A 27,428-nucleotide genomic window follows, 5' to 3' on the forward strand; every position below is an offset into this window, starting at 1 on the left:
AATTGCGATCAAAAATAAACAGAAGCTTTTCGAATTTTGAAAGAAAGAAAGAAAATGTTGAATATCTTGAATATTTAATACTCAGGATTCTGCAGGATTTCCAGGTCCCTATTTAAATGTAAGCAAATCTGTGTTATTAATCATGTTAACTGCACAAACTCGTCCATGGGGGACGTACCAAATGGTAATAATCAAATTGGTAATGAAAATTGTTGTATTAGATAAGAAAAGAATGTAAAATAGAAGCATTTTCACTCGTGCTCTCAAACTTTTGGGCCCCACTGTATATACATAGAGAGACAGACAGACAGACAGACAGACAGACAGACAGACAGGCAAACCTACAGACTGAGAGAAGGATGACAGGCAGACAAACAGAAATCAGAAAGATAAATAAACATAGACTGACAAACAGATATACACAGACAAACATAGAGAGATAGAGACAAAGAGATAGACACACATACAGACAGACAAACACACACAGACAGACTGACAGGCAAATGTAGATGGGCAGCAAATATAGACAGACAAACACTGATATACACAGAGAGATGAACACAGACTGATGAACAGACAGACACAGGCAATCGATCGTAACAGACACACACACACACAGACAGACATACCCAGACAAATAGACAGATAGGCAAATATTGAGAGAAAGACAAACTTACAGACAGACAGACAGATGAACATATATAGACAGAAAGACACACACACAGACAAGCATACATAGACAGACACACACACAGAAACATACATAGACAGACACACACACACACAAACATAGACAGACACACACACACAGAGACAAACATACATAGACAGACACACACACACACACAGAGACAAACATACATAGACACACACACACACACACACAGAAAGACAAGCACACATGGATGGACAGACAGACAGACAGACAAACAAACACAAATGTACACAAACATAGACAGAGTGAAAGACAGACATATATACACATACACAGACAAATGTACACAGACACACAGAAAGCCAAACAGAAAAAACCTATATTAAGTAGTTAATTAGCGACTGTGACATAAGCTACTGGAATTAATTATTTACATTTGCACTGGCTATCTTTCCCTAACACAGGTTATCATAATTGTTTTTTTTATTTTTTATAAGAATCCACAAACCTTTTGTAGCTAATATTTGCTTTGGCATTTCTGCATTAGCCAAATTTATCAACCAAAGCAATCACAACACAATATTAATCAATGAAAACAGTAGAACAGTTTGAGCAGGTGTGACTTGAGGAGAAACAGCCCGATCCCCCCTCCGACCTAAAACCTATGCCTGTGTAAGAAGGAACATTCATACTTCTGTTTCGCCCCCTCTGTGTGGTTTAATGGTGTTACTCGCAGTTATTTGTCTTCTGAAACAGAAGTACGCACTTAACTGCCAATCTGCTGAGTGAGACTCCTCACCTCCCTTCTTCGCCAATCTCTCCCCTTTTCCTCAGTGTTCCTAAACTGTAAATGGTGCGCGCCTCTCTTAAGTGTGGATTAACATCAAAGTTTTGTATAATTTCCCAAATGGAGTCGTTCATTTGAATAATGCACTGTTTTGGGGTTGTTGTTTGGTTTTTTTTGTCACAATCATCCTCCAGACAGTTTTACCTCCTACTCAAGCACTGCGGGTCGTTTCGCATGCTTCGCCGTGAACAAACAGTTCTTTCCACAGAAAAATTGACAATTATGAGTTACATTTCCTTCAGGATGACTGTGGTATATTTTAGCACTAATATGCTCATGCCAACTGCATTTCCTGAAGGGAATAATGGGCTGGCTGAACTATCATTTTAAAAAATAAATAAATATATATATAAATATATAAATAAAGCAAAGGTTTGACAATCAGAACTTTTCATGTTCAAGAATGAATTGATGAAAATAAACCACACAAAATGAAGGAAGGAAGAATGTGAGAGAAGAAACACTCTCAGAAAAGACCAGTATCTATAGTTTTTAGTATCTTGTAGTTTTCACCAAAATGGCCGCTGAGTGTACGGACTAGCTTTTAAGGCAGTTGCAGGTTGTCTAGTGTGTCTAGGATCTAGTGTGTGGGTGTAAGTGTATGTGGGAACCGAGGTATAGTTTCCATTAGCGAGATCTGACACGTCTACTGCTGAAGCTTGGAGAGCCGACTCTATGAGTGCGTGTATGTGTATCGGCCCTGCATGCGATGGGTTTATTAGTAGTAGTTCGCTCAGTGTAGTTTGTTCTGATACAGTTCACGCTTTACTACATCAGATAAAAATGAGATAGCAGAAGGACATACAGCAACATTTCAGCAAGATGTCCAGACAAAGAATCTCAAAACCCAAATAAAAGACCTGAAACTAGCTCAAAACAAAATAGCTATTATTAAATAAACACAATCCCCTTGTCCTTCTCCCAAACCTTGGAATAAACTGTATCCATCCATCCATCTATCCATTTTCCATACTGCTTATCCTACACAGGGTCATGGGGAGCCTGTAGCCTATTCCAGGGAGCTTGGGACACAAGACAGGGGACACCCTGGACAGGGTGCCAACCCATTACAGGGCACAATCACACTACGGACAATTTGGAAATGCCAATCATGCCTACAATGCATGTCTTTGGGGGAGGAAACCGGAGTACCCGGAGGAAACCCCCAAAGCACAGGGAGAGCATGCAATCTCTGCACACACAGGGCAGAGGTTAGAGTCGAACCCCAAGCCCCAGAGAAATATGCTAACCTCTAAGTCACCGTGCCCCCTGCAATATACTGTATCTTCAAAAAGAAATGGTTCTGTACATCATAGACACACTGTCTACACTTACACTTTGCCTTTGCAGATATTTACTAGAGTTAATTCCATTTATTTGGACTCAATTTGGCATAAAAACCATTAACCGTCCTGTCTACCGCTCTTCCTCCACTGAAAATGTTCATAGAACGAGCATGGGGCAGCGTGATTCCTACCTCAATGGGTTTCTATTAGCATTTTTTGCAGCATCTATTTCAAAACACTAGGTGCAATAATAACTCCGTGGACACTAAGTGGGGCAGTCAGCGTGCTGAACAGTGATTGTGCAATATCTAGAAAGGTGAGCAAATCAATAGAACAAATAACAGCATTATTTTAATAAATCATTGGTCACCCCAAAGCAGATTGATGTATAAACATAAACAGACAGAAAGACAGCAAGGGGGCATAAATTTATAAAACAAGAGACAGGATCAATTATGTATGGAAGAATAGTCAATTGTTATTTGTAATAGAAAAACAGGCAGACGTATACATGTGTATATAGAGATAGATGAGTTAAAAAAAAAAAAATTCGATAGACAGATGTCATCCTGGAAGACACCACCCCTCTCCGGATAGCAGTGTTTCATTACAGGATAAAGGTAATCAGTCAGAAGAACTTTGTATTGATTTGCAATGACGCTTCACTCTAAGGAGACAAATAGAACCAAACCATGAAACATGGTTTAACATGGAGTAACGGTTTTTTCCCCCTTTAATTTGTCACGCATCTGGAGGTATCATATAGACAGATATCATCTCAACAGGTAGAAAAAAAATCACATTATACTAAAGTGAAATGCCACTCTAAAGGTCAAAAGCAGCAGTCTGTGTTGTAAATGGCAAAGCATTAAATCAGTCTGTGATGCTAACGGCATGCTATTAGCATTAAAGCCAACCCATGGTGGGAAAGAAATCGAAAAAGAGATCTTATTGTCGTCATAGTTTCTCCTAGCCAGTGATGTGATCAAACGCAAATAAAAGGGAGATGTTTGCTTAAGTCTCTCAGCTTTTTCTTCTGAGACAAAAGACTAATCTCTGTCAGTAATCTCACATACGTCTCTGTCGAGATTTCAGCAAAGTCACGCCTGATCTCAGACCTGCCAAGCTAATGATGTGTCACATTCGTTCATATATATATATATATATATATATATATATATATATATATATATATATATATATATACTATCACGTTTATTACAAGCATCCGAATAATATAATTGAAGTGAAGCACACAAGTGTATGTTTGATATGTTAGTTCAAGTACTTGACAAATGTACACTAGTGTACTTTTGATATATTAGCATTTGTAAGTATACTTGGAAGAGAAGTATGAGTCCGTCCAGGATTTTTCAATGGCAGAAATGAATGCAAAATTAAGCAAACTCTGCAATATTTGGAGGCGCTTGCAATTTTTCTAAATTACAGCAGATTTTCTGCAGATTTGGGCCAAGACGCATCATATGACATCATCACGACGCGCATTCAGCCAAAGCTCTCTTCGATTCACGTGCGTCAAACATGAGTACAGCTAAAAGGACTCATTTACCAACAAACATCACTGCGCAAGACCGTGCGAAACGATTTAGTGCAATTGCGATTTCGCCAATTCAAGTAGTTTTCTGAAAAAGAAAAAAAAAAAGCTACATTTGGAAAAAAGCCACAGCAGAATCAAGCAATTTTCAATGCAATAATCACAAAATAAATCTCTGCGAAATCCTGTACGGACTGAGAAGTACATTAGATGCCAAATTATTCTATAATCCATCTATTATTTTAGATTTTCCGAGTTCCTAACCCTACAATGCAACAGCTTTCTGTGGACTGGAGTCCAAGAGAGCAAAACTGGCCGTGTTCTCTGGGTGGGAGGGGTATATATTCTCTCTCGTCCGTCAATCAGAGCAACACTAGCCAATCAAGGGCATCTGTGAGCTCATGTATGCGGAAGAAGGCAAATAGCGCTTTCTATTTCTCCTGAGGAAAGTTAATACTGAAATGAAACACAATTACGTATCAGCTTTAAGTTCATTAAATGTTCCTCTGGGAAGACACCAGGATGGAAACACACCTGAATGCTGATATCTGTCAGCATTCAACTGCTTCCTGAATGAAACCGCTAATGGACACGCCTTAACACCTCTGTGATTGTTTACCTCAAAAACAAGAAAAGCTCATCACTTTTCTTCTGACCTTTACACCCTTTCTCAATTGTGCTCTCTCTCTCTCTCTCTCTCTTTCTATCTCTTACACACAGGGCGGAACTAGAGCAGCATCTCCGGCCAAACGCTGAGATCTGGCTCTGTTATTATTCTCCATTAAACATGATGACCCTGAACGGAGATGAAAGGAAAGAAGAAGGAAGCTTTGTTTTCTCCACTTACGCCGTTTCCTGCCGTCTCCTGCGCTAACCCGAACAAGATCGTGCTCATCCTGTCTGTCTGATCATATATTTATTTATGTCAATTTCTCCGTCCAATGAGTTCAGCGTGGTCAGATCCTCCGTTCCCCTCCCCATCGTGTCTGTCCCTGTCTTTTGAGAACATGACGCACTGAGAACCTTTTGAGGAAAGCGTTCTGATTATGATTAGAAACTAACAGTTATCATGTTATATCACTATAAAACGGTGATAAAGGATCAAATTATGACTGGTTTAATAAGTTCATTATTGTTATATTAGATTGTGAAGTTACTGGATAGCTAGGACTTTCTAGTTGTAGATTTGCTAACTTAGCATGCAAGCTGAGATTCAAAAATCTTGTCACACGATGACAAATAAATTGCCTCAAAAGGTTGTTGTGTATCATTTATATAACTGAATATTAGTATTGTGGCACTGTCTTTGTCTCAGGAGTCAATGTGACTAGCATTTAGCATTTAACAGTTTATTTATTGGTGCACAGGATAAACTTACACACATGCTGCTTCTTTATGGCTTTGTGCAGTCTCGTCTTAAACTCACTGTTCCTCACTGTCTCAGTGGATCTGACTGCAAACTGTAGAGCTAAAAAAAAAAAAAAAAAGTGGAAAGTAACTGATATGTTGTCTCTTGTTGATTTTCAGTCACAGGGTTTCTTAACTTTTGTTCATGTTTAGTCACTGCATCTGGTGTTGACTTTCTTTCTTTCTTTCTCTCTCTCTCTCTCTCTCTCTCTCTCTCTCTCTCTCTCGCGCGCACTTCTTTGGCTTTCGACTACTTTCAACTTTTCAAATAAAATCAACCCCCAATAAGACATGGACACAGCTAGCATAAAAAAAAGCCATAGATATTATGCGTGTGTTTGTCAGTTAGACAGCTAATGGAGTGATGGGAACCATTAAAAATGCAAATAAAGGAGACATCTATGTGTCACTGGCTGTCTTTTTTCCTCTTTTGTCCATGTACAGTGCTCCCTGTATTGGCACTCTTGGTAAATATGAGCTAAGAAGGCTGTGAAAAATTGTCTTTATTGATTAACCTTTGGATCTTTTGTTTAGAAAATCACAAAAATACTCTGCTGTCATGGACATCAAACACTGCAAACACAACACAGGTTATTAAAAAAAGAGAAAAAGATATATTTGTTAAATATAGGCGGGCAACAATTACTGGCACCCTTATGAATTCATATGAGAAAAATATGTTTGAAGTATATTCCCATTGATATTTTACAGTTGTTTAGTATGCCTGGGTGACTAGGAACAGGAAATTGTTCAACCATGATTTCCTGTTTCACAGGGGTATAAATATGAGGTAAAACACAGGCTAAATTCCCTTAGTCATTCATAACAATGGGTAAGACCAAGTAATATAGCTGTGATGTGCAGCAAAAGGTTGTTGAGCTCCACAACATGGGAAGTGGCTTTAAGAAAATAGCACAAGCATTGAAAATACCCATTTCCACCATCAGGGCAATAATGAAGAGGTTCCAGTCAACTGGAAATGTTATGAATCAACCTGGAAGAGGACGTGTGTCTATATTGTCTCACCGCACTGTGAAGAGGATGGATCTCCAAGGATCACAGCTGGAGAATTGCAGAAGTTAGTTGGGTCTTGGGGTCAGAAAGTCTCCAAAACTACAATCCGAAGTCACCTACATCACCACAAGTTGTTTGGAAGGGTTTCAAGAAAAAAAGCCTCTACTCTCATTCAAAAACAAACTCGAGTGTCTTCAGTTTGAGTTTGACTACTACTGACACTACTGGAACTTCAAATGGGAGAGAGGTAGCAATATGGAAAAGAACCTCATGCCCACGGTTAAATCTTTAATGTTTCGGGGCTGTTTTTCTGCCAGAGGACCTGGACATTTTGTTAGGATACATGGCATCAGGGACTGACTGCCTCTGCCAGAAAGCTTCAAATGGGCCATGGTTGGATCTTCCAGCAGGACAATGATCCAAAACATACAACACAATCAAAACAAAAATGGTTTACTGACCACAAAATTACAGTCCTGCCATGTCCATCCCAGTCCCCTGACTTGAACCCCATAGAAAACCTGTGTGGTGAACTGAAGAGGAGACTCCACCAGTGTGGACCGTGAAATTTGAAGGATCTGGAGAGATTCTGTATGGAGGAATGGTCTCAGATCCCTTGCCATGTATTCTCCAACTTCATCAGGCGTTATAGGAGAAGACTCAGAGCTGTTATCTTTGCAAAGGGAGATAGCACAAAGTATTGACTAAAAGTGTGCAGATAATTGTTGCACACCTATATTTAACAGAGATATATATATTATAAACCTGTGTTGTGTTTACAATTGTTTGATCTCCATAAGAGCAGAGTATTTTTGTGAATTTTTTTAACAAAAGATCAAAAGGTTAAACAATAAAAACAAATTTTCACAGCTTTCTTTGCTCATATTTACCAATGGTGCCAATATTACTGGAGGGCACTGTATTAGCTTATCTCAATCAGTACATTTCTACTGTATGGTTTAATACTTATAGGTTATGTATCAAAGTCTCACAAACTGTGTACAAAGTCCAGACTATCTTCTACTTTCTGCACCAAACAGTACACATTCTAAAACTAATTTAAAAGATTTATCGCTCCATTTTTATCTGAACACTGGTAGGTTTTTTTTTTTTTTCATCATGTGAAAGCTAGACCTTATTGCTGTCAAACATTGTTTAAAAAATCTTACATTTTGCCTGATATGAAATGATGTGAGACACAAAATCCTCAATCCTCAAAAGCACGAGCAGCTCATACACGTTGTAACATTAGTTCATTAAGTTTAGTAGCTAGCATTTGATTCGGTTCCATGCTAAAATATGTACACACTTAATCTGAGCACAATATCAATCATCGTCATCAATTCAGCACTGCTGATGTGTAGCGTCCAATACCGTGTGCCTTCAGGTAGCAGTTAGTTTCATGTTTGCTGGTTAGCGTTAAGTATAATGACATTTAGGCAGTTCTATGTACTATGTTCATTTAGGTGTTCTATGCACTCAAACTTTTTCCTGATACTAAAAACAGGAAAATAATTAATTGGACTTAAATCACACATTATACTCAGGTCTCCTTTGAACAGTGGACTAGTTCAACAAAGACTTCATGTACAAACCATAATGAACTTTCTTTTACTTTCACACTATCTGTTGTTACCCAGATGAGGACGGGTCCCCTTCTGAGTCTGGTTCCTCTCAAGGTTTCTTCCTCATATCATCTTATCATCACCGGCTCGCCCAATAGGGATAAATCCACACACTTAAAATCTGTATCCTGTGTTTATATATCTGTAAAGCTGCTTTGAGACAATGACCGTTGTAAAAAAAGAAAAAGAAAAAAAAAAAAAGTGCTATACAAATAAAATTGAATGGAATTGAATTGAATACTCAAGAACAAAATGCAGAAAAAAATTGCATTATCTGCAGTCGCTTACCTGTTTCTGATGGGGGGAAAAAAAAAAAACATTTCGACATTATTGCAATGTCATCCCTAAACGTTGACAACCCTGAATCCCAATCCCAGTCAGAAGAATGCAGATAGAAACCAGTGAGAAAACCTTTAACACTGAAGGAAAGCAAAACAGCTAAATCACAGATGAGTCAATGCTAATCTTGGTGCTGATTAGCCGCTTAATTATCCAAATTTATAAACTGGACTTAATTGGCAGCAAATTTCTGATTAAATGTCTTATCTCTGGATAGATTTAGTTACTTTAATGACATCAACAATAATATGGTGACTGGCTGTATGTCAAATTCCTAAGAGTCTAATTTGGACCAAATGGATCAGTCCATTACATTGAATGGAGGAGTCTTCCTATGGAGTGCATAGTGATGTCAGGGGTTAATAAGATGTGTCAGACCTTCTCTCCAGTTCCTGAAGTTCTAACCGATTGATGATCTTACTTAGCTGTATCCACCTGAATGCCACAGAGGAAAAAAAAAAAATCCTATCAATATTAATATATAGATTTATATTATAAATACAAGCAGCTTGACGAGTCTATGAAATATTACTTCCCAGAACTCTTCTTCTGAATGTCTTGAAAGAGTTCTGCTTTGGAGAGGATGGAAGAAGTACAATGAAATCAACGTTCTGTCAGGGATTTATAGTAAACCGTTATTCATTCAATTGCCTGTAAATGCTACTTTGAACATTGCTTTGGCCCGAGGGTGCTGGATGGCATTTGCGAGTTTATGGAACTCTCCTGTGAGACGTTAGAGGACTTAATCATTTTGTGTCACTTCAACTGAAGGAAAATCGCTGGTGTGTGTAATAACGGCTCTGTATGGATAAACGTCTACGCAATTTTACAGGAAGGTGTCGCATTTTGCATTGTAAAATACATTTGCCTGCAGCTAGAGTACATATTGATCTGTTTTCATGTTCATATCTGGAGATCAAAGTACTCTGCTTCAGGCAGTCACAATACGAGAGATACGGCCTTTCAGAAATGTAGTTGCTCTGGGTCATATCACTTAATTGTGACGCTGACTTTATTATGAGCCTGTTAGAGGGGAAATAGAGAATAAAGTCAAGCAAAAGAACCAGTGCAGGCTGATCAAACTGGCTATTACAGGCTCTAGGTGGCTTATAAATCCTCAATTTATATCCACATACACCACAATATCATGATGTATTCTATAAATAAATTCATGACCTAGTAATGTGATCATATTGCCACTGGGTACTGGATATTTCTGAGTCCCAGGTTAACTTGTAGCAGAAACAAGGGTTTTCTCACCACGAGACAAGCAAATATTTCACTGAAAAAGATCTGAAAAACAATTACCATCCAAACATGTCTATAGGAAGAAAATGCCCCAATCACGTTATGAGGAAAAATTGACTGCGACAAAATGGAATATTTTATGAGAAACTTTTGTTATGGATTTTGTTTCTCAAATACATTTTTGAAATGTTCCAGGAAACAGAGAGTTATGAGCGTTATTTAAAAAAGTTCTATACTAGCCATTTTGTTACAGTATGAACATCTGTACACCTGCTCATTCATGCTGTAATTATGCAATCAGCCAATCATGAGGCAGCAGCATCATGTATAAAATCGTGCAGGTACAAGTCAAGAGCTTCAGTTAAAGTTCGTCTCGGATTTGGGGTGGCATGGTTGTTCGTGACCATCTCTAGAGTTTACACAGAATGGTGCGGAAAACCAAAAATCATCCAGAGAGCAGCAGTTCTGAAGGTGGAAAGGTCAGAGGAGAATGTCGAGACTGATTCGAGCTGAATTTCCAGGCTGTGGCAGGGGACACTCTTTACCGCATGGTGGAGATGCCCCTGATATTAACACTAATGCGTAGTCCAGTGGGTGATGGTGAGGTTATTTGGCCTTCTCCAACACTTCAGTGAGAGCCTTGTTGATATCAAGGCTTTCATTATGAGTACAGTGACTGGCACTGAGGACTCCAAGCTATTAATTCTGCCTCCCTGCAGGAAATGGTGGAATTATCCAAGGCCCACCTAGTACTGTAAGGCAACCAGGGGATTGAGTGACAAATCGTTTCGAATGTATGCACATAAACGATAGTAAAGTACATTCAAAGAGCAATAGAAAATGTTTCGTTAATCCAGTTCACTTTGAGTCAATTCTCCTTTCGGTATAGGTTCATGACATGACCCTGAGATTCAATCCATTGCTTGGCAGTGCTGGGGCTTGAACCCCCAACCTTCGGGTCAGTAACCCGGAGCATTAACCTTAACCCAGAGCCACCACGCTGTAGGGTAGAATTGTACGACTCTTGGTAACGTCTGATACGTTCGGGGTTATGTGTATACACACTACACTACTCAGTGCAGTTAGTGTAGCCTCTGCATCTGATCTCGGATGGGCTTTGACTCCGTCATCCATGTCACATTCTATTGATTACGCTTCAGGTCACAGAAATGGTTTTGCTTTTTCTGGCTGGTTTTTAGCACAACCTTGACACTGCATTCATCATGTGCCTCATTAAAGGAAGCTCCCAGGCTCTCCAGAGGAACCACATGTAGGCTTTGAATTCAATTAGATAGTATTAATTGTTTCATTATTTAAAATTTACTGTTTATTGCCCTGAGTTCCCTGGGATAGGCTCCAGGCTCCCAACAACCCTGTGTAGAATAAGCGGTACAGAAAATGGATGGATGGATGGATGGATTTGCTCATTCTACCATTTCACCCTAAAAAAAAAACAAACTTACACATTTTGTTTTTTTTTTTAAAAAAAGGAAACATTTATTTTTAAATACCTCTGAACATTACAAAATGCAAATCTGACAAAGTATATAGCTTAAGGTTTGTACACTGGCAAATGAGGCTTCGTCACTTATATGAGCATGTCTTGCCTATAAATTATTTACATGCGACAATACTTTGATTAAAAAAATGCTTTATACAAATATAATTAAATTATATAACAGAATGACCTTGTTTTATTTTTTAAAAAAAACAATCCTTTTCCATATCCATTTTAAAGAAATTATTATCGATAAAACAGTGCCACTTATACAGTTAGGTGGAGAAGATTTAAAAAAACAAACAAACAAAAAAAAACAAACAAACAAAAAAAACCTCACTGACCTTTTGCAGAATATTATTACATTGTCGAATTTTCTAGGCTTTATTGTTTTTATAATGAAACATTGATCACTTTGAACTCTGATAAAAAGCATGCACATCTGACCTAGAGGGAGTTTCAAAGTGCATGTAACTTGAAAGATGTGTGCGAATGGCTTAATCACTAGAGAGAATGAGAGTGTGTGTGGGTGTGTGTGTGTTAGGGGCATTTAGGGAAAGAGAGTGCAGAGGAGATGTATGATAGAATAGGACAGTGCTTTTCAAGGTGGGGGCCGCCAGGGGGCGCCCGGAGGGCCTCAACAATTTGGTGTGCCGATCCCTCCCACTACTATGTTTTCTCTTTCTCACTCTCAGACAACCACACACACACAATCAATTCCTAATTTAATGTAATGTAAAGATGTAAGATGTAATTATTAATAAAAAAAAAAGGGGGATATATTCAGAAGTCTGTATTTTTAATGTGTTTTTAACATCTTGCAAAAGGGGGGCCTCGGTCAAATGTTAATGCCATTTGGGGGGCCTTGCCCTGGAAAAGTTTGGGAACCACTGGAGTAGGAGATATGGATATAGAATAGAAGATGCATAGGAAGTATGGGATGAGTGTTTAGGGGTTTAGTGAATGACTCTGTGGGGTAGAGGGTGGGGCTGTAGAGTTCAGATCGAGTAGACTTGAGTAGCAGATGGGTGTGTAAGGTGTAGCGGAGAATGGTGTGTGGTCGGGGTTTAGGGGAAGACGGTAGAGATGGGACACTGCCAGTCAGACGGTGTCTCCGGTTCTGTTGTGTGCAGTTGCAGTCCTGCCGGCGTTTCGGTTCTGGGAGGTGGAGGCTGTGCTGCCTCAGAAATGCACTCCTGCTCTCGGTCCACCGCCGTTCCCTCCTCCGTATGCTTACCTGAGATACACACACACACAGAAATTCAACACAAGCGTATCCTGTCTACATAATCGCACCGGTGGTGTGTGTGTAATAATTGATGATAAAAATGCACAAAAAAAAGGGCTGGTACAGAGGTGTGTAGGGCACAGGGGACACAGAGGTGTGTAGGGCACAGGGGACACAGAGGTGTGTAGGGCACAGGGGACACAGAGGTGTGTAGGGCACACAGAGGTGTAGGCACAGGGGACACAAAGGTGTGTAGGCCACAGGGGACACAGAGGTGTGCAGGGCACAGGGGACACAGAGGTGTGCAGGGCACAGGGGACACAGGGGTGTGTAGGGCACACAGAGGTGTGTAGGCACAGGGGACACAGAGGTGTGTAGGGCACAGGGGACACAGAGGTGTGTAGGGCACAGGGGACACAGAGGTGTGTAGGGCACAGGGGACAGAGGGGTGTGTAGGACACAGGGAACACAGGGGTGTGTAGGACACAGGGGACACAGGGGTGTGTAGGGCACACAGAGGTGTGTAGGGCACAGGGGACACAGGGGTGTGTAGGGCACACAGAGGTGTGTAGGGCACAGGGCACACAGGGGTGTGTAGGGCACACAGGGGTGTGTAGGGCACAGGGGACACAGGGGTGTGTAGGGCACACAGGGGTGTGTAGGGCACAGGGGACACAGGGGTGTGTAGGGCACAGGGGACACAGGGGTGTGTAGGGCACAGGGGTCACAGAGGTGTGTAGGGCACCGGGGACACAGGGGTCACAGAGGTGTGTAGGGCACAGGGGACACAGGGGTGTGTAGGACACAGGGAACACAGGGGTGTGTAGGGCACAGGAGACACAGGGGTGTGTAGGGCACACAGGGGTGTGTAGGGCACAGGGGACGCAGGGGTGTGTAGGGCACAGGGGACACAGGGGTGTGTAGGGCACACAGAGGTGTGTAGGCACAGGGGACACAGAGGTGTGTAGGGCACAGGGGACACAGAGGTGTGTAGGGCACAGGGGACAGAGGGGTGTGTAGGACACAGGGAACACAGGGGTGTGTAGGACACAGGGGACACAGGGGTGTGTAGGGCACACAGAGGTGTGTAGGGCACAGGGGACACAGGGGTGTGTAGGGCACACAGAGGTGTGTAGGGCACAGGGCACACAGGGGTGTGTAGGGCACACAGGGGTGTGTAGGGCACAGGGGACACAGGGGTGTGTAGGGCACAGGGGTGTGTAGGGCACCGAGGACACAGGGGTCACAGAGGTGGGTAGGGCACAGGGGACACAGGGGTGTGTAGGACACAGGGAACACAGGGGTGTGTAGGGCACAGGAGACACAGGGGTGTGTAGGGCACACAGGGGTGTGTAGGGCACAGGGGACACAGGGGTGTGTAGGGCACAGGGGACACAGGGGTGTGTAGGGCACAGGGGACACAGGGGTGTGTAGGGCACAGGGGACACAGAGGTGTGTAGGGCACAGGGGTGTGTAGGGCACCGGGGACACAGGGGTCACAGAGGTGTGTAGGGCACAGGGGACACAGGGGTGTGTAGGACACAGGGAACACAGGGGTGTGTAGGGCACAGGAGACACAGGGGTGTGTAGGGCACACAGAGGTGTGTAGGGCACAGGGGACACAGGGGTGTGTAGGGCACACAGAGGTGTGTAGGGCACAGGGCACACAGGGGTGTGTAGGGCACAGGGGACACAGGGGTGTGTAGGGCACAGGGGACACAGGGGTGTGTAGGGTGTAAGTAAGGACAGTATGGGGTATTTAAGGATAAGTGTCTGTATCTAGTAAGGTGGAAGGGATGAGTATAGGATGTAGGTGATAGATGTGTAGGGTACAGGGGATAAGTGTGCATGTCTATTACGTGTGCACTTTTGTGGATTTAAGTGAATAATAGTGGGAGGAAGAGGCAGGAAACTCACTCTCACACACACACTTAATACAGGCCTCCTCCAGGTGACTTAATTGTCGTTCCTCATGCTGTTTTCATCAAGGTAAGTTTTTTTTAAGAATCAGAACCACATCAACACCAACTGCATGTGTCTGTGTGTGTGTGTGTGTGTGTGTGTGTGTGTGTGTGTGTGTGTGCACAAAATACTCACCAAAGCCGTGTGACCTTTTCATGTGAAGCTTCATGTTGCTCTTCTGTGTGAAGCTGATGCTGCACACCTCACACTTGTAAGGCTTCTCTCCGGTGTGTTTGACGGTGTGTATGTGCAGCGCACTCTTCTGATTAAACGCTTTATCACACTGCTCACACTTATAGGGCCGCTCACCTGCTCCCCACACACACACACACACACACACACACACACACACACACACACACACACACACACACAAATTAAAGTTCCCAGGACCAGAACAATGAAAGAATAATTAAAGGTGAAATTTGAAACCACCTCACTGTCACTGTACCCAATTCTCCGGTCTGTGTTTAGGACAGCGACCCTCATTTTAATGTACCTTTAATCTACTCTTTCCCTTCATATTCCTGTAAAATTGTCCTAAACTTCCTATTGTAAAAGAACTAAAATAACATATATATTACATACATAACCATATATCTGTTTTATTTAGATTTAAAGGAAAAAACGCTAAGCATAGCAGCTCTTTTCATTTGATTTGAATATCAGGCTGTTAGAAACACTAGTGTGGCATTCGCCTGGACATGTACAGAGTGTGTGTGTGTGTGTGTGTGTGTGTGTGTGTGTGTGTGTGTGTGTGTGTGTGTACCTGTGTGTGTGTGTGTACCTGTGTGTGTGCGGATGTGTCTCTCCAGCTGGCTTGGCTTGGCGAATGCTTTATCACAGCTAAAACACTTAAACACGCGTGGCTTTTGAGAGCTCAGAGATGGACCGTTAGTGTGGACAAACTCATGCTCCTGCAACACACACATAATACGCATCATATATAATGTCACATTAGTGACATTAACAGATTAGTAGAAGAGAGTAATAGTTTTACAAAGCTGATTTTTATAAGAATTGTTTTTGTTTATTTTCTGCTCAGCTTTGTCCTATTGAAAGAACCGAATTTATTAGTAATAGTTTATTACTGGTTTTTTTTCCCCCTAGATCCTTGTAGTTAAAAAAAAAATATATATGTTCTATTCAGACAGTAAAATAAATAAATCCATATAATCCATCCATCCATCCATCCATCCATTCATTTATTTTCCGTACCGCTTAGCCTACACGGGGTCACGGGGAGCCTGGAGTCTATCCCAGGGAACTCGGAGCATGCGGCGGGGGATACCGTGGATGAGGGCCCAGCCCATCGCAGGGCACAATCACACACACATTCACACACTTTGGAAAATTTGGAAATGCCAATCAGCCTACAATGCACATCTTTGGACACTGGGGGAGGAAACCGGAGTACTCGGAGGAAAGCCCCGAAGCATGAGGATAATCATCCCTGGAGGTGCGAGGCAAACATACGAACCACTAAGCCACCATGCCCCACCCCTACCCCTCATATAATCCCAATAAATGAAAAAAGTGGAAAGATCGTATAATAACATAAACAGGGCATCTGCACAGTCTGTATAAAGAACATTACTTTCTTTAATTGTAAAAATAAAATGAGCATCTTGTAGCATCCTAGATAACATATCTTCTGTCTTCCCTTGGCTGTGAGACTGTAGGAGTATCTACAATGGGATACGGTTCTTATGGCTGCATGCAGTGATTTCCTTTCTCAGAACATTACACTGCTCTATTTTGGTCTCATCCATCAACAAAACATTTTTCCAATAGCCTTCTGGCTTGTCCACGTAATCTTCAGCAAACTGCAAACGAGCAGCAATGTTCTTTTTGGAGAACAGTAGCTTTCTCTTTGCAGCCCTGCCATGCACACCATTGTTGTTCAGTGTTCTCCTGATGGTGGACTCATGATCATTAAGATTAGCCGATGCGAGAGGCCTTGCGTTGTTTAGAAGTTACCCTGGGTTCCTTTCTGACCTCGCAGACTAGTACATGTCTTGCTCTTGGAGTGATCTTTGTTGGTCTACGACTCCTGGGGAGGGTAACAGTGGTCTTGAATTTCCTTCATTTGTACACAAATATGTCTGACTGTAGATTGATGGAGTCCAAACTCTTTAACCTTTTCCAGCCTGATGAGCATCGACAACTCTTTTTCTGAGGTCGTCAGAAATCTCCATCGTTCGTGTCATGATACGTTTCCAGAAACATGCGTTGTGAAGGTCAAACTTTGATAGAGCCCTGGTCTTTAAATAAAACAGGATGCTCACCCACACCTGATTGTCATCCCATTGATTGAAAACACCTGACTCGAATTTCCAATTCAAGCTAAACTGCTAATACTAGAGGTTCACATACTTTTGCCACTAACAGATATGTAATATTGGATCATTTTCCTCAATTAATAAATGACCAAGTGTAATATTTCTGTCTGATTGGGTTCTCTTTGTCTACTTTTAGGACATGTGTGAAAATCTGATGATGTTTTAGGTTATGTTTATGCATACAATATATATATATATATATATATATATATATATATATATATTATAGAGAGAGAGAGAGAGACAATTCTAAAGGGTTCGCAACCCTCGAGTCTCCCTTTACACACTGTACACTTTCCCATAAACCTTGCACCCTGTCCAAACACACTTCTGAAGTGTCATTTCCATAAAGTGCCCATACAGTACATGAGTACAGAGCAGGTGTTGTGGAAGGTTATTTGTGCTGAGAGCCACTTCCACTCAGCAGTTCATTAACACACACAACACTCCTTTGTTCATTTTCCCTAGTGATGTGCTTGTTGCAGAGCTTTAATTAGTGGCATCCTGAGGATTATTTAAAAGAAAGGGGGGGGGATGCAATGGAGGATGGCAGATCTCACTGAGATGACTGCAATTAATCAGAAACACTTTTGGTAGCAGCTGTCCAACATCTGTCTCAAAGTTTCTTTCAGGATTTGCCCTCTGTAGGGGTGGACTGTTCGTGCTGGCTGTAGTTTACAGTTGACGGGGGTTGATGTGAAGTCTGTGCAATGTTTCATTGAGCTACGGGGGAAAAAAAATTCTGACTTGTACATGTACACACACTTTTGAAGAGCCATTTCCATAAAGCTCCCACACACAAGTTCTCCTGCTGGTTCTGGAGTAAACCCACTGCTTTGCAAGCGTGTGAACCTGGGACACAAACTACCGGCACAGTTTATAAAGTGCCTTCGGGTAGGTGGACTAACACGTTAATGAAGAATGATGGAGAGACAGAGAGGATTATGGGGCGATTAATATTGATCGAGAGACTGAGTGATGTTCACCTTGAGGTGTGTTTGCCGTTTGAAGGCCTTGTTACACACACTGCAGATGTAGCAGCGCTCTTTGCCGTGTGCTATCCTCCAGTGGCGGCGCAGCACGGCCGCTGAGCGGAACGCCATACTGCAGTAGAAACACTGATTCGCCACCTTCACACACACACACACACACACACACACACACACACACACACACACACACGTTAACACGTTATTAACACATTTAAACCAAGACACGACACTGCTTAGTCACACATGTAACATTTAACTAATTAAGATAGATCAGAGGTTTACAAACAAAGACAGATACACTCACACACACACGCGGAAACTTACCTTGGTTTCCTCTGACTGAGGTGTACCCTGTTGAATCCTGTTTGCAGGCTGCACTGATGATCCCTCCTCACACACCACAGCTGGGAACTGCTGACCCTGCACACACACACACACATTCTCAAGATGTGTGTGTGTTCAGATGTGCGAGTGTATTTTGTATGTCTTGTATCTGTGTATATGTGTTCACACCTGTGTGTTGAGGTTCAGTGTGACTGTGTCCAGCATCTGTGTATCCGCCAGCGCAAGTGTGACGTTGCTGTCAGTGGTCACATTCCCTGATGACATCGACATGTTCTGGGAGAGAGAGGTGCTGGGAGCCAGAGTGGTAACTATAGTAACACACACACACGCAATGATGATGCATGAGTCATAATGTAATGAAGGGTCGCCAAGTGTGATTGTCGGTGTGGCTCTCACCTGCCATGCTGGAGGGGGCAGTGCTTTGTGTGAGGAGCTGCTCGGAACTGAGAGCCAGAGAGCTGCTGCTTGAGGGAGGTGTGGTCAATGGCAAGGCCCCACCCATTTCTACTCCTGCACCTGCACATGGTGGAGGCAACAGATCCTGACCTAGAGATTATTATCATTATTAGTAGTAGTAGTAGTAGTAGTAGTAGTAGTAGTAGTAGTAGTAAAATTAATAGTAATGTGATAGTGATGATGGTTATAAAGTAGTAGTAACAGTAATAATTTCAATATATATCTGGATTTCTTTGAAGCAGCTTTGTGACATTATCCATTGTTAAAAGCACTATATAAATAAAACCAAATTGAACTGACGTGAGTAGTAGTAACAGAGGTTGTAGTACCACTAATAACAGTAGTAGGAGTAGTGACAGTAGCAAACAGTAGTAATGGTAGTAGTAACAGTGGTAGTAGTAGTAGCAGTAGTAATAGTATTAATAGTAGGAGGATGAGGAGGAGGAGTAACAGTAGCAAAAGTAATAGTAACAGCAACAGTAGAAGTTACAGCATTAGTAGTAACAGTAAGAGAAAGGAACTAACAGTAGCAATAGTAGTCACAGTAGTAGTAATAGTAGTAGTTGTAATAGTAGTAGTAGTAGTAGTAATAGTGGTAGTTGTAGTAGTAGTAGTAATAGTAGTTGTAGTAGTAGGTGTAGTAGTAGTAGTAGTAGTAGTAGTAGTAGTAATAGTAGTAATATTAGTAGTAGTAATAGTAGTAGTAGTAGGAATAATAGTAGTTGTAGTAGTAATATTAGTAGTAGTAGTAGAATCAATAAAGTTATTATTGTTTATTATTAGCTATTAAGCGACATAAAGTGACTAAAAGCATCTGAGGAATTAACTTTAGAATTTTAGAAGAATTTTTAAATGAACATGCATAATATCCTGCTGCCCAGTCCAAACACAAACCTGGTTATGCTAACCTACATTTAAATACTCTTGTGTGTTTATGAGAATATTTCACATAAACATCCCCTTCTTACTGTATTGTATTTTCAGAAACAGTGTTTTGTTTTTTTTAACAACGCATTCTTGACATTTCTCACTATGGTATAACACATGAAAATAATTTTAGTCATACGGTGAATTTTCTTAGCAATTTACCAAACAAATCTGAGTAAAAATGTTGTAAAAATGTTCCTGGCTGTTTAGAGATCAAATACATTTTTGTGTGTAATGTGTATGTCTCTGTGTACCTGATATAGTAAGTGTGATCTCCTGGTTACTATTGGCCAGTGTGTTGGTATTAGCGGTATGAGTGTGTGTGTCAGTCTGTGTGTGGGGGAGCGTGTGCGCATGTGAGTTGCTGATGGTGAGTGTGATCTCCGGTGCTCCTGAACTGCCGTTCCCCACCAGTGCCGGTGCTCCGACCACCTGAGCCAACTGCTCCGAGCCTACACACACACACACACACACACACACACACACACACACCATTCAACTGGTTAACTGGTTTAATAGATTCATGACACATAGTGTGGACCCTATATTAGACTTCACTGTGTGTGGGTGTGAGTGTGAGAGAGAGAGAGAGAGACCTGTGTGTTCCTGCTCTGTGAGGTTGCCGATGGCAACGCTGGGGTTCTGGATCACAACGTTAGTGTGTCCTGTAGCATCACTGGCCAGCAGGTGTGCGTTGGTGTGGGACGACAGGGTGGAGTCGATACTTAACACACCGGTCTGTAGAGTCTGCTGCAGGATACTAGGGTCAATCTGCGCACACACAAACACACAGTTACACAGAGAACACACATTCTTCTGCTCTGCTGTGGTTTAAAACTTCCGCCAACGTTCCAACGTACAAAACTCTGCTTATAATTGCTTTAGTTATTGTGCGTTACCTGCAGTGTGATGTTGTTGATGTTGGACGGGTCGATGCCGGATATCTGGACGTTGGGACAAAGCAGACCTGTTGGTGCGAGCTGCAGCTGAATCCCCTCTAATGTGGCCAAACCTTCTGTTAGAGACACTGTCAAGTCACCATTCGCTACACACACACACACACACACACACACACACACACACACACACACAGATCCCTTTTAGTCCACAAGTAATTTGACAAAGGGAGAAAAAACATTCATCCATTTTGCTGATATGAGGTCTTTACTGAATTAATATATCTGCTCTGTGCACAAACAAAATTACAATTGGATGGAAAGGCGGGATGAAGTTCTGCAGAGAGCGCGGGGACGGCTTCTACTGCAGCTTAGAGCTTCGGCTAGGATAATTTCATTCAACAGTGGTACTTCAAATAAAGAAAAATATCCAAACGCAAGCTGAAAACTACTTGGCAAAGTGCTGAGGCCTTATAAAGAAGAAAGGTTCGATTTTAATTTAAGATTGTTCAGCCAACAGAAAGGAGCTGCACACGAACTGAATTTATATGCGCAGCAGACGAATTCAGACTTTATGGTGCGTATATTCCGAGACCGTGTTTGTAATGGGTTGATAAAGTTAGCACAAAGTCAATATTTACATGAGGGAATTTTGTCGTATTCATTGTCGGGTTATACACACAATCGTATTGATTTTCCGGGTGCACCGTTCAGAATATTAAAATGATTTATTCAAACAAGCTAATCACCTTTAAACACAAGCGACTGCCTTTAAATCGGAAGAAAAAATATATATCAGGGGGTAGAAAATACTGACTTCAAAGGTCAATATATCAGGTGTCAAATGTAATACAATGGACCATAAATTTAAATTTTTTAAATAAATAAAGACCAATATGATGCTCTGTGAAAGTGTAAATGGCTTGCATTCATGTAGACATCTAATAGGAGACAATATATTGCTTCGTGAATTGTATCAGTAATATTTAATCACAACAAATTTGTTTTAGTTTAACAATATGGCTTCCACCTTTCCATCCATTATTTGGCAGCTTATAAAATAGCCCTTGATGCAGCACAGCCTGTTATTTTGCATTTTATTTTTAATTATATAGCGTGCCAAAAGTTCATGGTGCAAACAACATAATGAAGCCTGAGGATATATATGAAGGTTATGAATTATGGCCCATAGACAGGTTGTACACATAATACTTGGCTTGAACTGGGGAATTATTATTATTTTTTTAAATTACCTTTATTTGATTATTTGGATAAATTCTGGTGAATTGAGTGAATGATTGGATGAACGATTCTGATACAAAATAAACCTCTATTTTCAAAATGCTAAAATATTAAATACAAAGGCTAAAAATATATGACCGAACTCCTTGTGCAGTGCAGATAAAACAAGAAAAATAGCAAAAAAAAAAAAAAGAAAAAGAAGAAAGAAAGAAAAAAAAAACACCTCACAGGAGCAAAACAACAGATCTAGTGCCCTACTGTTCCTGGTGTGGAGCCTCATATTGATTATTAGGTGGTGCGCTGCTTCTTTTTTCTTTTTTCCCCCCCTTTCCCTCTTTTCTAGCACGGTGAGCATACAGACCCAGTTTAAACTTGGTTTTGTAGATCATTTCAATGAGAGAGTCGCTTAAGCTGCCACGATGGAACTGTACACCTATTAGAATCTTAACGCTCTTACTGTGATCTTCCTCTGGTACATATTCGGGTCTGGATTAGAATGAAATAGAGAAATTACAAGGGGACGCATCTCTTACGCTACAAAAGTGCCTTGAAGTATCATTAATTAGGTTTGCACAATGACAGACTTTTAAAATGTCATTGCATCAATCCCCTCTGGTATTCCAGCCCCCTGCCTTGATATGTCCCCTTACTAGGCAATACGAACTGTGTGAAGAGCGCAGTACACCAATTAGCTGTGTGAGGCAAAGTACCAGGCTGCTTAGATCTCCAAGGGATTTGGCTGCCACAGCATGTTAATTAGCAGTTTAATTTCGACACATAGCACAGCCAAATACTGTATTGTAGCTACGGTAAATTAAACATTGTTTTGGCATTTGACTGCTATTGATTTTTAAACTCTTTCATCTTTAATACTGCTTTCTACATTTTGTAGTGTTACAACTGAAACGGACAGAACTAGGGTTATATTTCATAAATGTACATAAAATAGCCTGTAATAGCGAAGATAGTTTGCCAAATGATGTAGAAATGAAAAATGATTTACAAAATACAAAATATGTGAGAGGTGAATAATTATGCAAGGCACAGTAGATGTAGTGTACACATATGCAGATTACCTGACATGGTAGCTGGAAGGATAGTCTGTCCCACGATGCCTTGCTGCAGCAAGTTTGGGTCGTACTGTCCTGTCAGGACTGGGCTGCTGTGGATGTAGATGTTCGGGTCAGCACCCGCACTATGCAGGAGGCTCACAGGAGGCAGTGATTCGGCAGCGGTGGGCGGAGCCTGCTGCCCCGGTGTATTCTGGGCAATGACATTGCCTTGAGCGGTGTGCCTGGACTTCCTGCTCTCAGGGCCGTGCCTCAGGTGGCACAGCATGTGTGTTTTGCGATGTCCAGACGTGCGGAAACGCTGATCGCAGTACGGACATTTGAAGGGTTTGGAGCCGGTGTGCAGGCGCATGTGCACCTTCAGACTACCTTTAGTGGAAAACGCTGTGCTGCACATGTGGCACGTAAACAGCTTCTGACCTGCACGCACACACACACACACACACACACACACACACACAACAATAAAAGACCAAACAAATTCACCTACAGCACCTTTCACACACATATCCTAATAATAATTTGAATCTCGAGTGTAGGGAATAGGGAATATTTGGAACACATTTCAAGAATCTAAAACAACAGAAACCCATTGTATACCTGCAAAATAAGCCTGAACACTGACCACAAAAAAAAAAAAAAAAAAAACACACAATAAACTACCAGCAAAAAAAAGTAGCACTGCACTGAAAATAAGACATTTTTATAACTTCACTTAGGCTACAAGTTTTGTTCAGGCTAAAACTTAAGGCCTAAGTCTAAAAGGTTTGTATTTGCTTATATATGTAAAGTGATGACTCGCTGATGGCTTGTCTTCTCACCCACCTGAGTGTGTCTTGATGTGGCAGTCCAGTGTGGATTTCACTGTGAAACTCTTCCCACAGTCATCACACTTATACGGCTTCTCTCCAGTGTGAATCCTGACATGTCTGTAGAAACGCAGTGATGTCAGACTGGTGTATGAGCCAGTACAAGCGAGATAATGGCTGTTGAATTGTGATACCTGAAGACGACTAGTATTTCTAATAATGGGGCACATTGTTGGGTTGTCTCTTATATATTGTATACCAATTATCACCACAAGTTGAATTAACAGTGATGGGCTAGTTTAATGTGTGTGTGTGTGTGTGTGTGTGTGTGTGTACCTAACAAGGTCGCTGGGCTTTTTGAAGCTCTTTGGGCAATACTGGCAGCGGTTGGGGAACTTGGGCTCAAGATCCAGCGTGCTCTTATCCTTGATCTCACTGATGCGATCTCTCTCTGCAGCAGACTGGATCAGGACCTTCTCAGAAACCGAGGCGTCATTACCCGGGTCACTCTGAGCCAGCTCGGCTGTCTGCTCCTCTGAAAACGTGATGATGCCCGACCTGATCCTCTTCGCCAGCGAGGGGTCCCCATCATCGACTTCCACTATCGCTTCATCTCCATCCAGAACTGCAGCGATCGACAGCGAGGACATATGAGATCACTAAACCATCAGGTCTAATCAGCAGCCTCTGATGTTTGATGTAGATCCCTTGTCACACTATTCTGTGAAACTCAAAGAGCCTGTTCAGATCCAATATCAACATCTGTGATATTAACGATTAACAATTCATCTCGATAGACTGTTTATGATCGCGTTTCAACAGGGAAGCGTTTCCAAATCAGCCCATAGCAATCTGAAGTCAATTTTAAACTCGATTAGACCCTTGCTTTCTTAAGATTTTTTCAGATTAAAGGGTGAAATCTTCTGAAACATGAGCTGGCATATCAGCGACGGAATAAAACTTGCACACACAATAGATTCTTAATGATTATACACTGTTTTTCTCTAGTTTATCTTTCTTTTCATCAGTGCTTGCATTCGTCTTCTACTCCTTTCTTTCGTTTTTTCTGTTTAAGCAGAAAGTGCACATCTATGTTCACGTACACAATTGGAAGTCTGTATGGAGGGCATCTTATTCCAACGATATAGACTCCGCTCTAATCGTCTCATCGGACAGCTGATCAATCAGCGCTGACAAACTAATCAATACATATGCACCATGATCTACAGAACTGTGCTGACCTTTCAGGCACATGCAAAGAAAATGCTGTAGAACAAAATGATGCCTTCAAAATAATGAAATTAAAGGTTTCTACATTAAAAAAAATAAAATGCCGTAAAAAGCAGTAAACAGTAGTAAATGGAACAAAGTCAATATTTGGTGTGGCAAAAAAAAAAAAAAAAAAATTTGTAGTCTCCGGTACAATGTGTGAAATTTGATAAGGGAATAAGCCGTAAGTTTTATTGAGCATCTTGCAGAAGCAGACTCAGTTCTTCTGGAGACTTTTCTTTCCGTCTGAAAAGTGGTCTCGTACCACTTAATACACTGCTTTCTTTAATGACATACAAACATTTTCCTGTAAGGTTTAATTTTGTGCAGGAAAACTAACGTTTGTGAAACTAAAATGTTTCTTTTTTATCGACTTGATTATGTAGAAGTCATAAAAAATTTTAAAAAATAAATCTATATCAAAGTTTGCTCTAAAATAAATAGGTAGTGTCACGATCTCGCCAGCAGATGGCGCTGCGGCGATGACGTGCACAGTCTGCTGGAGAGCGCGTGCACATGGACACTAAGACTTTGTTTACAATGGACATGTGCACTTGTTTTGGTTCCTGCTCTGTCCCCACCCGGTTCAGTTATTGTCGGAGGTGCGAGGGTGTGTTTTGAAGGGTTACCAGCTGTCAGCAATTAAGGTAATTGTGACTGGTTATTTAAACCCCTCGCATTGCTGCGCACGACGGGCAGTATTAGCGTAGAGTAATGACGGATTAAAGGAAAGTCGGAATGTATAATGTTGCCAGGCGGTAATGTGTCCATGCTCTGTCTAGTTTCCTGTTCCTAGTTTCATGCTCTAGTTAAAAGTGTGTTCATGCCATAGTTAGAAGAGTGTGCATGTCATAGTTAAACGAGTGTTCATGCCATAGTTAAATGAGTGTTTCATGCCATAGTTAATTGAGTGTTCATGCCATAGTTAAATGAGTGTTCATGCCATAGTTAAATGAGTGTTTCATGCCATAGTTAAATGAGTGTTTATGCCATAGTAAACGAGTGTTTATGCCATAGTAAACGAGTGTTTCCTGCTTTAGTTAAACAAGTGTTTCAGGCTAGAGTTAAACGAGTGTTTATGCCATAGTAAATGAGCGTTTCCTGCCTTAGTTCAACGAGTGTTTCCTGCCTTAGTTCAACGAGTGTTTCAGGCTAGAGTTAAACGAGTGTTTCCTGCCTTAGTTAAACGTGTGTTTCATGCTTAAGTGTAAATAAAGACTTTACTCCTGCGCTTACTTCCTGCTTGAGTCCTGTTTCGTAAAAGGGAACTTAAAACTTTTGCACAGTACTGTATCACACTATCAGTCAGATAGGAAAAGTGAAAGCTCATTAAAAAAAAAATAATAAAAAATTGATTATAACGTTCTCTAAAGGTTCTTAAATGATTTTGTCTAACGAACCACGTTTGTCGTTTATCAACACATCACACCCCAAGCGTGTCTGAAAGCTTCTAATTTATTTTACAAAATGAGTAGATCAGTAACAGGCTAAGAGTAACAAATTGGAGACAGGGATAATGAGATAATATTCCTTGTTATCGTTTTACAATAATGTCACACCCCGGCACTGCTGAAATCTCGCATCTGATAAGTCAGAAAGTTGATATTAATGCGCTTGTCCTAATATATTATTGCTTCCATAGTAACTAATTCACAAGGACTCCACATAAACAGCTTTTTAAAAACATGCATGGTGAAGTTTTCTTTAAGGAGATATTTTTTTATCGTTTTTGGAAGGAGTCTCCGGTCTCACCGTTTTTGGTCATGGCTGTTTGTTTACGTTTAAGTATTTAGGATGGAGGACTTTGCCCAAACAGCATTTATTATCTTACTTATTACTTAATGTAAGTGATAACAGGAACTTGTTTCATGGACATTTCACAAAATGAAATGCAAGTTAAAAACGGATAATTAGTATAACATTTTGTGCTTTACCCCCCCCGGTTCTTAATGTATCGTATTGCCTTCTCCAGCCTCAGTGAATGTTTCCACCTTTTGTAATAGTCGTGTACGAGTCCCTCAGTTGTCCTCAGTGTGAAAACATGGATCTCTGTTGGAAAGGAGGTCAAATATTCAGAAGATTCTGGAAAAGCAAATTATGTGCAGGACCTGGAGGATTTTTCTGAAGAGCAGTGGGCAGTTTAACTGCTCAGGACAAACAAGGGACTCGTGAAGAACTATCACAAAACATAAAAACAGTCGTTAGAAGGAATTAAACAATTTTAGAAGGAATTAAACCATTAAGGAAGTGCTGTTATTGCAAAATAGCCTGTAGGGTGCTAACAGTAACTCATGTTGAGTACTTTCCTATAAAATCACACCCGGTCATATTTTCTTCCTTACATAAAACATCTCAATGGGACTCTTTCATGTTTATTATGCTGAGGATTATGTACAGTATTACAGCTTCTTGTTTC

At 41.1% G+C, this 27,428-nt stretch overlaps 2 protein-coding genes across 9 annotated transcripts in view; one reads left to right on the forward strand and one right to left on the reverse strand.

Moving 5' to 3' along the window:
- mbpb (myelin basic protein b) overlaps positions 1–6,153 on the forward strand; it is a 56,618-nt gene extending 50,465 nt beyond the window's left edge. For both annotated transcript variants that reach the window (XM_053651201.1, XM_053651202.1), the window contains one exon: positions 5,064–6,153. In XM_053651201.1, the coding sequence (XP_053507176.1) occupies positions 5,064–5,099 (36 nt within the window). In that variant the 3' untranslated portion in view covers positions 5,100–6,153. The remainder of the gene's footprint in view (positions 1–5,063) is intronic.
- A 4,870-nt stretch (positions 6,154–11,023) lies between these two features.
- Positions 11,024–27,428, reverse strand: part of LOC128624150 (zinc finger protein 236-like) — a 34,847-nt gene continuing 18,442 nt past the window's right edge. For 5 of the 7 annotated variants that reach the window (XM_053651540.1, XM_053651544.1, XM_053651543.1 and 2 more), the window contains 13 exons: positions 24,080–24,368; positions 23,760–23,863; positions 22,941–23,354; positions 20,626–20,771; positions 20,323–20,497; positions 19,981–20,178; positions 18,740–18,889; positions 18,512–18,651; positions 18,323–18,418; positions 17,993–18,136; positions 15,452–15,581; positions 14,800–14,973; positions 11,024–12,711 (listed from right to left, as the gene is read on the reverse strand). In XM_053651540.1, the coding sequence (XP_053507515.1) occupies positions 12,542–12,711; positions 14,800–14,973; positions 15,452–15,581; positions 17,993–18,136; positions 18,323–18,418; positions 18,512–18,651; positions 18,740–18,889; positions 19,981–20,178; positions 20,323–20,497; positions 20,626–20,771; positions 22,941–23,354; positions 23,760–23,863; positions 24,080–24,368 (2,330 nt within the window). In that variant the 3' untranslated portion in view covers positions 11,024–12,541. Of the gene's footprint in view, positions 12,712–14,799; positions 14,974–15,451; positions 15,582–17,486; positions 17,730–17,992; positions 18,137–18,322; positions 18,419–18,511; positions 18,652–18,739; positions 18,890–19,980; positions 20,179–20,322; positions 20,498–20,625; positions 20,772–22,940; positions 23,355–23,759; positions 23,864–24,079; positions 24,369–27,428 lie in introns of those variants that run through there. The other 2 variants (XM_053651541.1, XM_053651546.1) reach the window with 2 other exon arrangements.

This window comes from Ictalurus furcatus, chromosome 20, assembly GCF_023375685.1.
Source record: "Ictalurus furcatus strain D&B chromosome 20, Billie_1.0, whole genome shotgun sequence".
NCBI classification, from domain to species: Eukaryota; Metazoa; Chordata; class Actinopteri; order Siluriformes; family Ictaluridae; genus Ictalurus; species Ictalurus furcatus.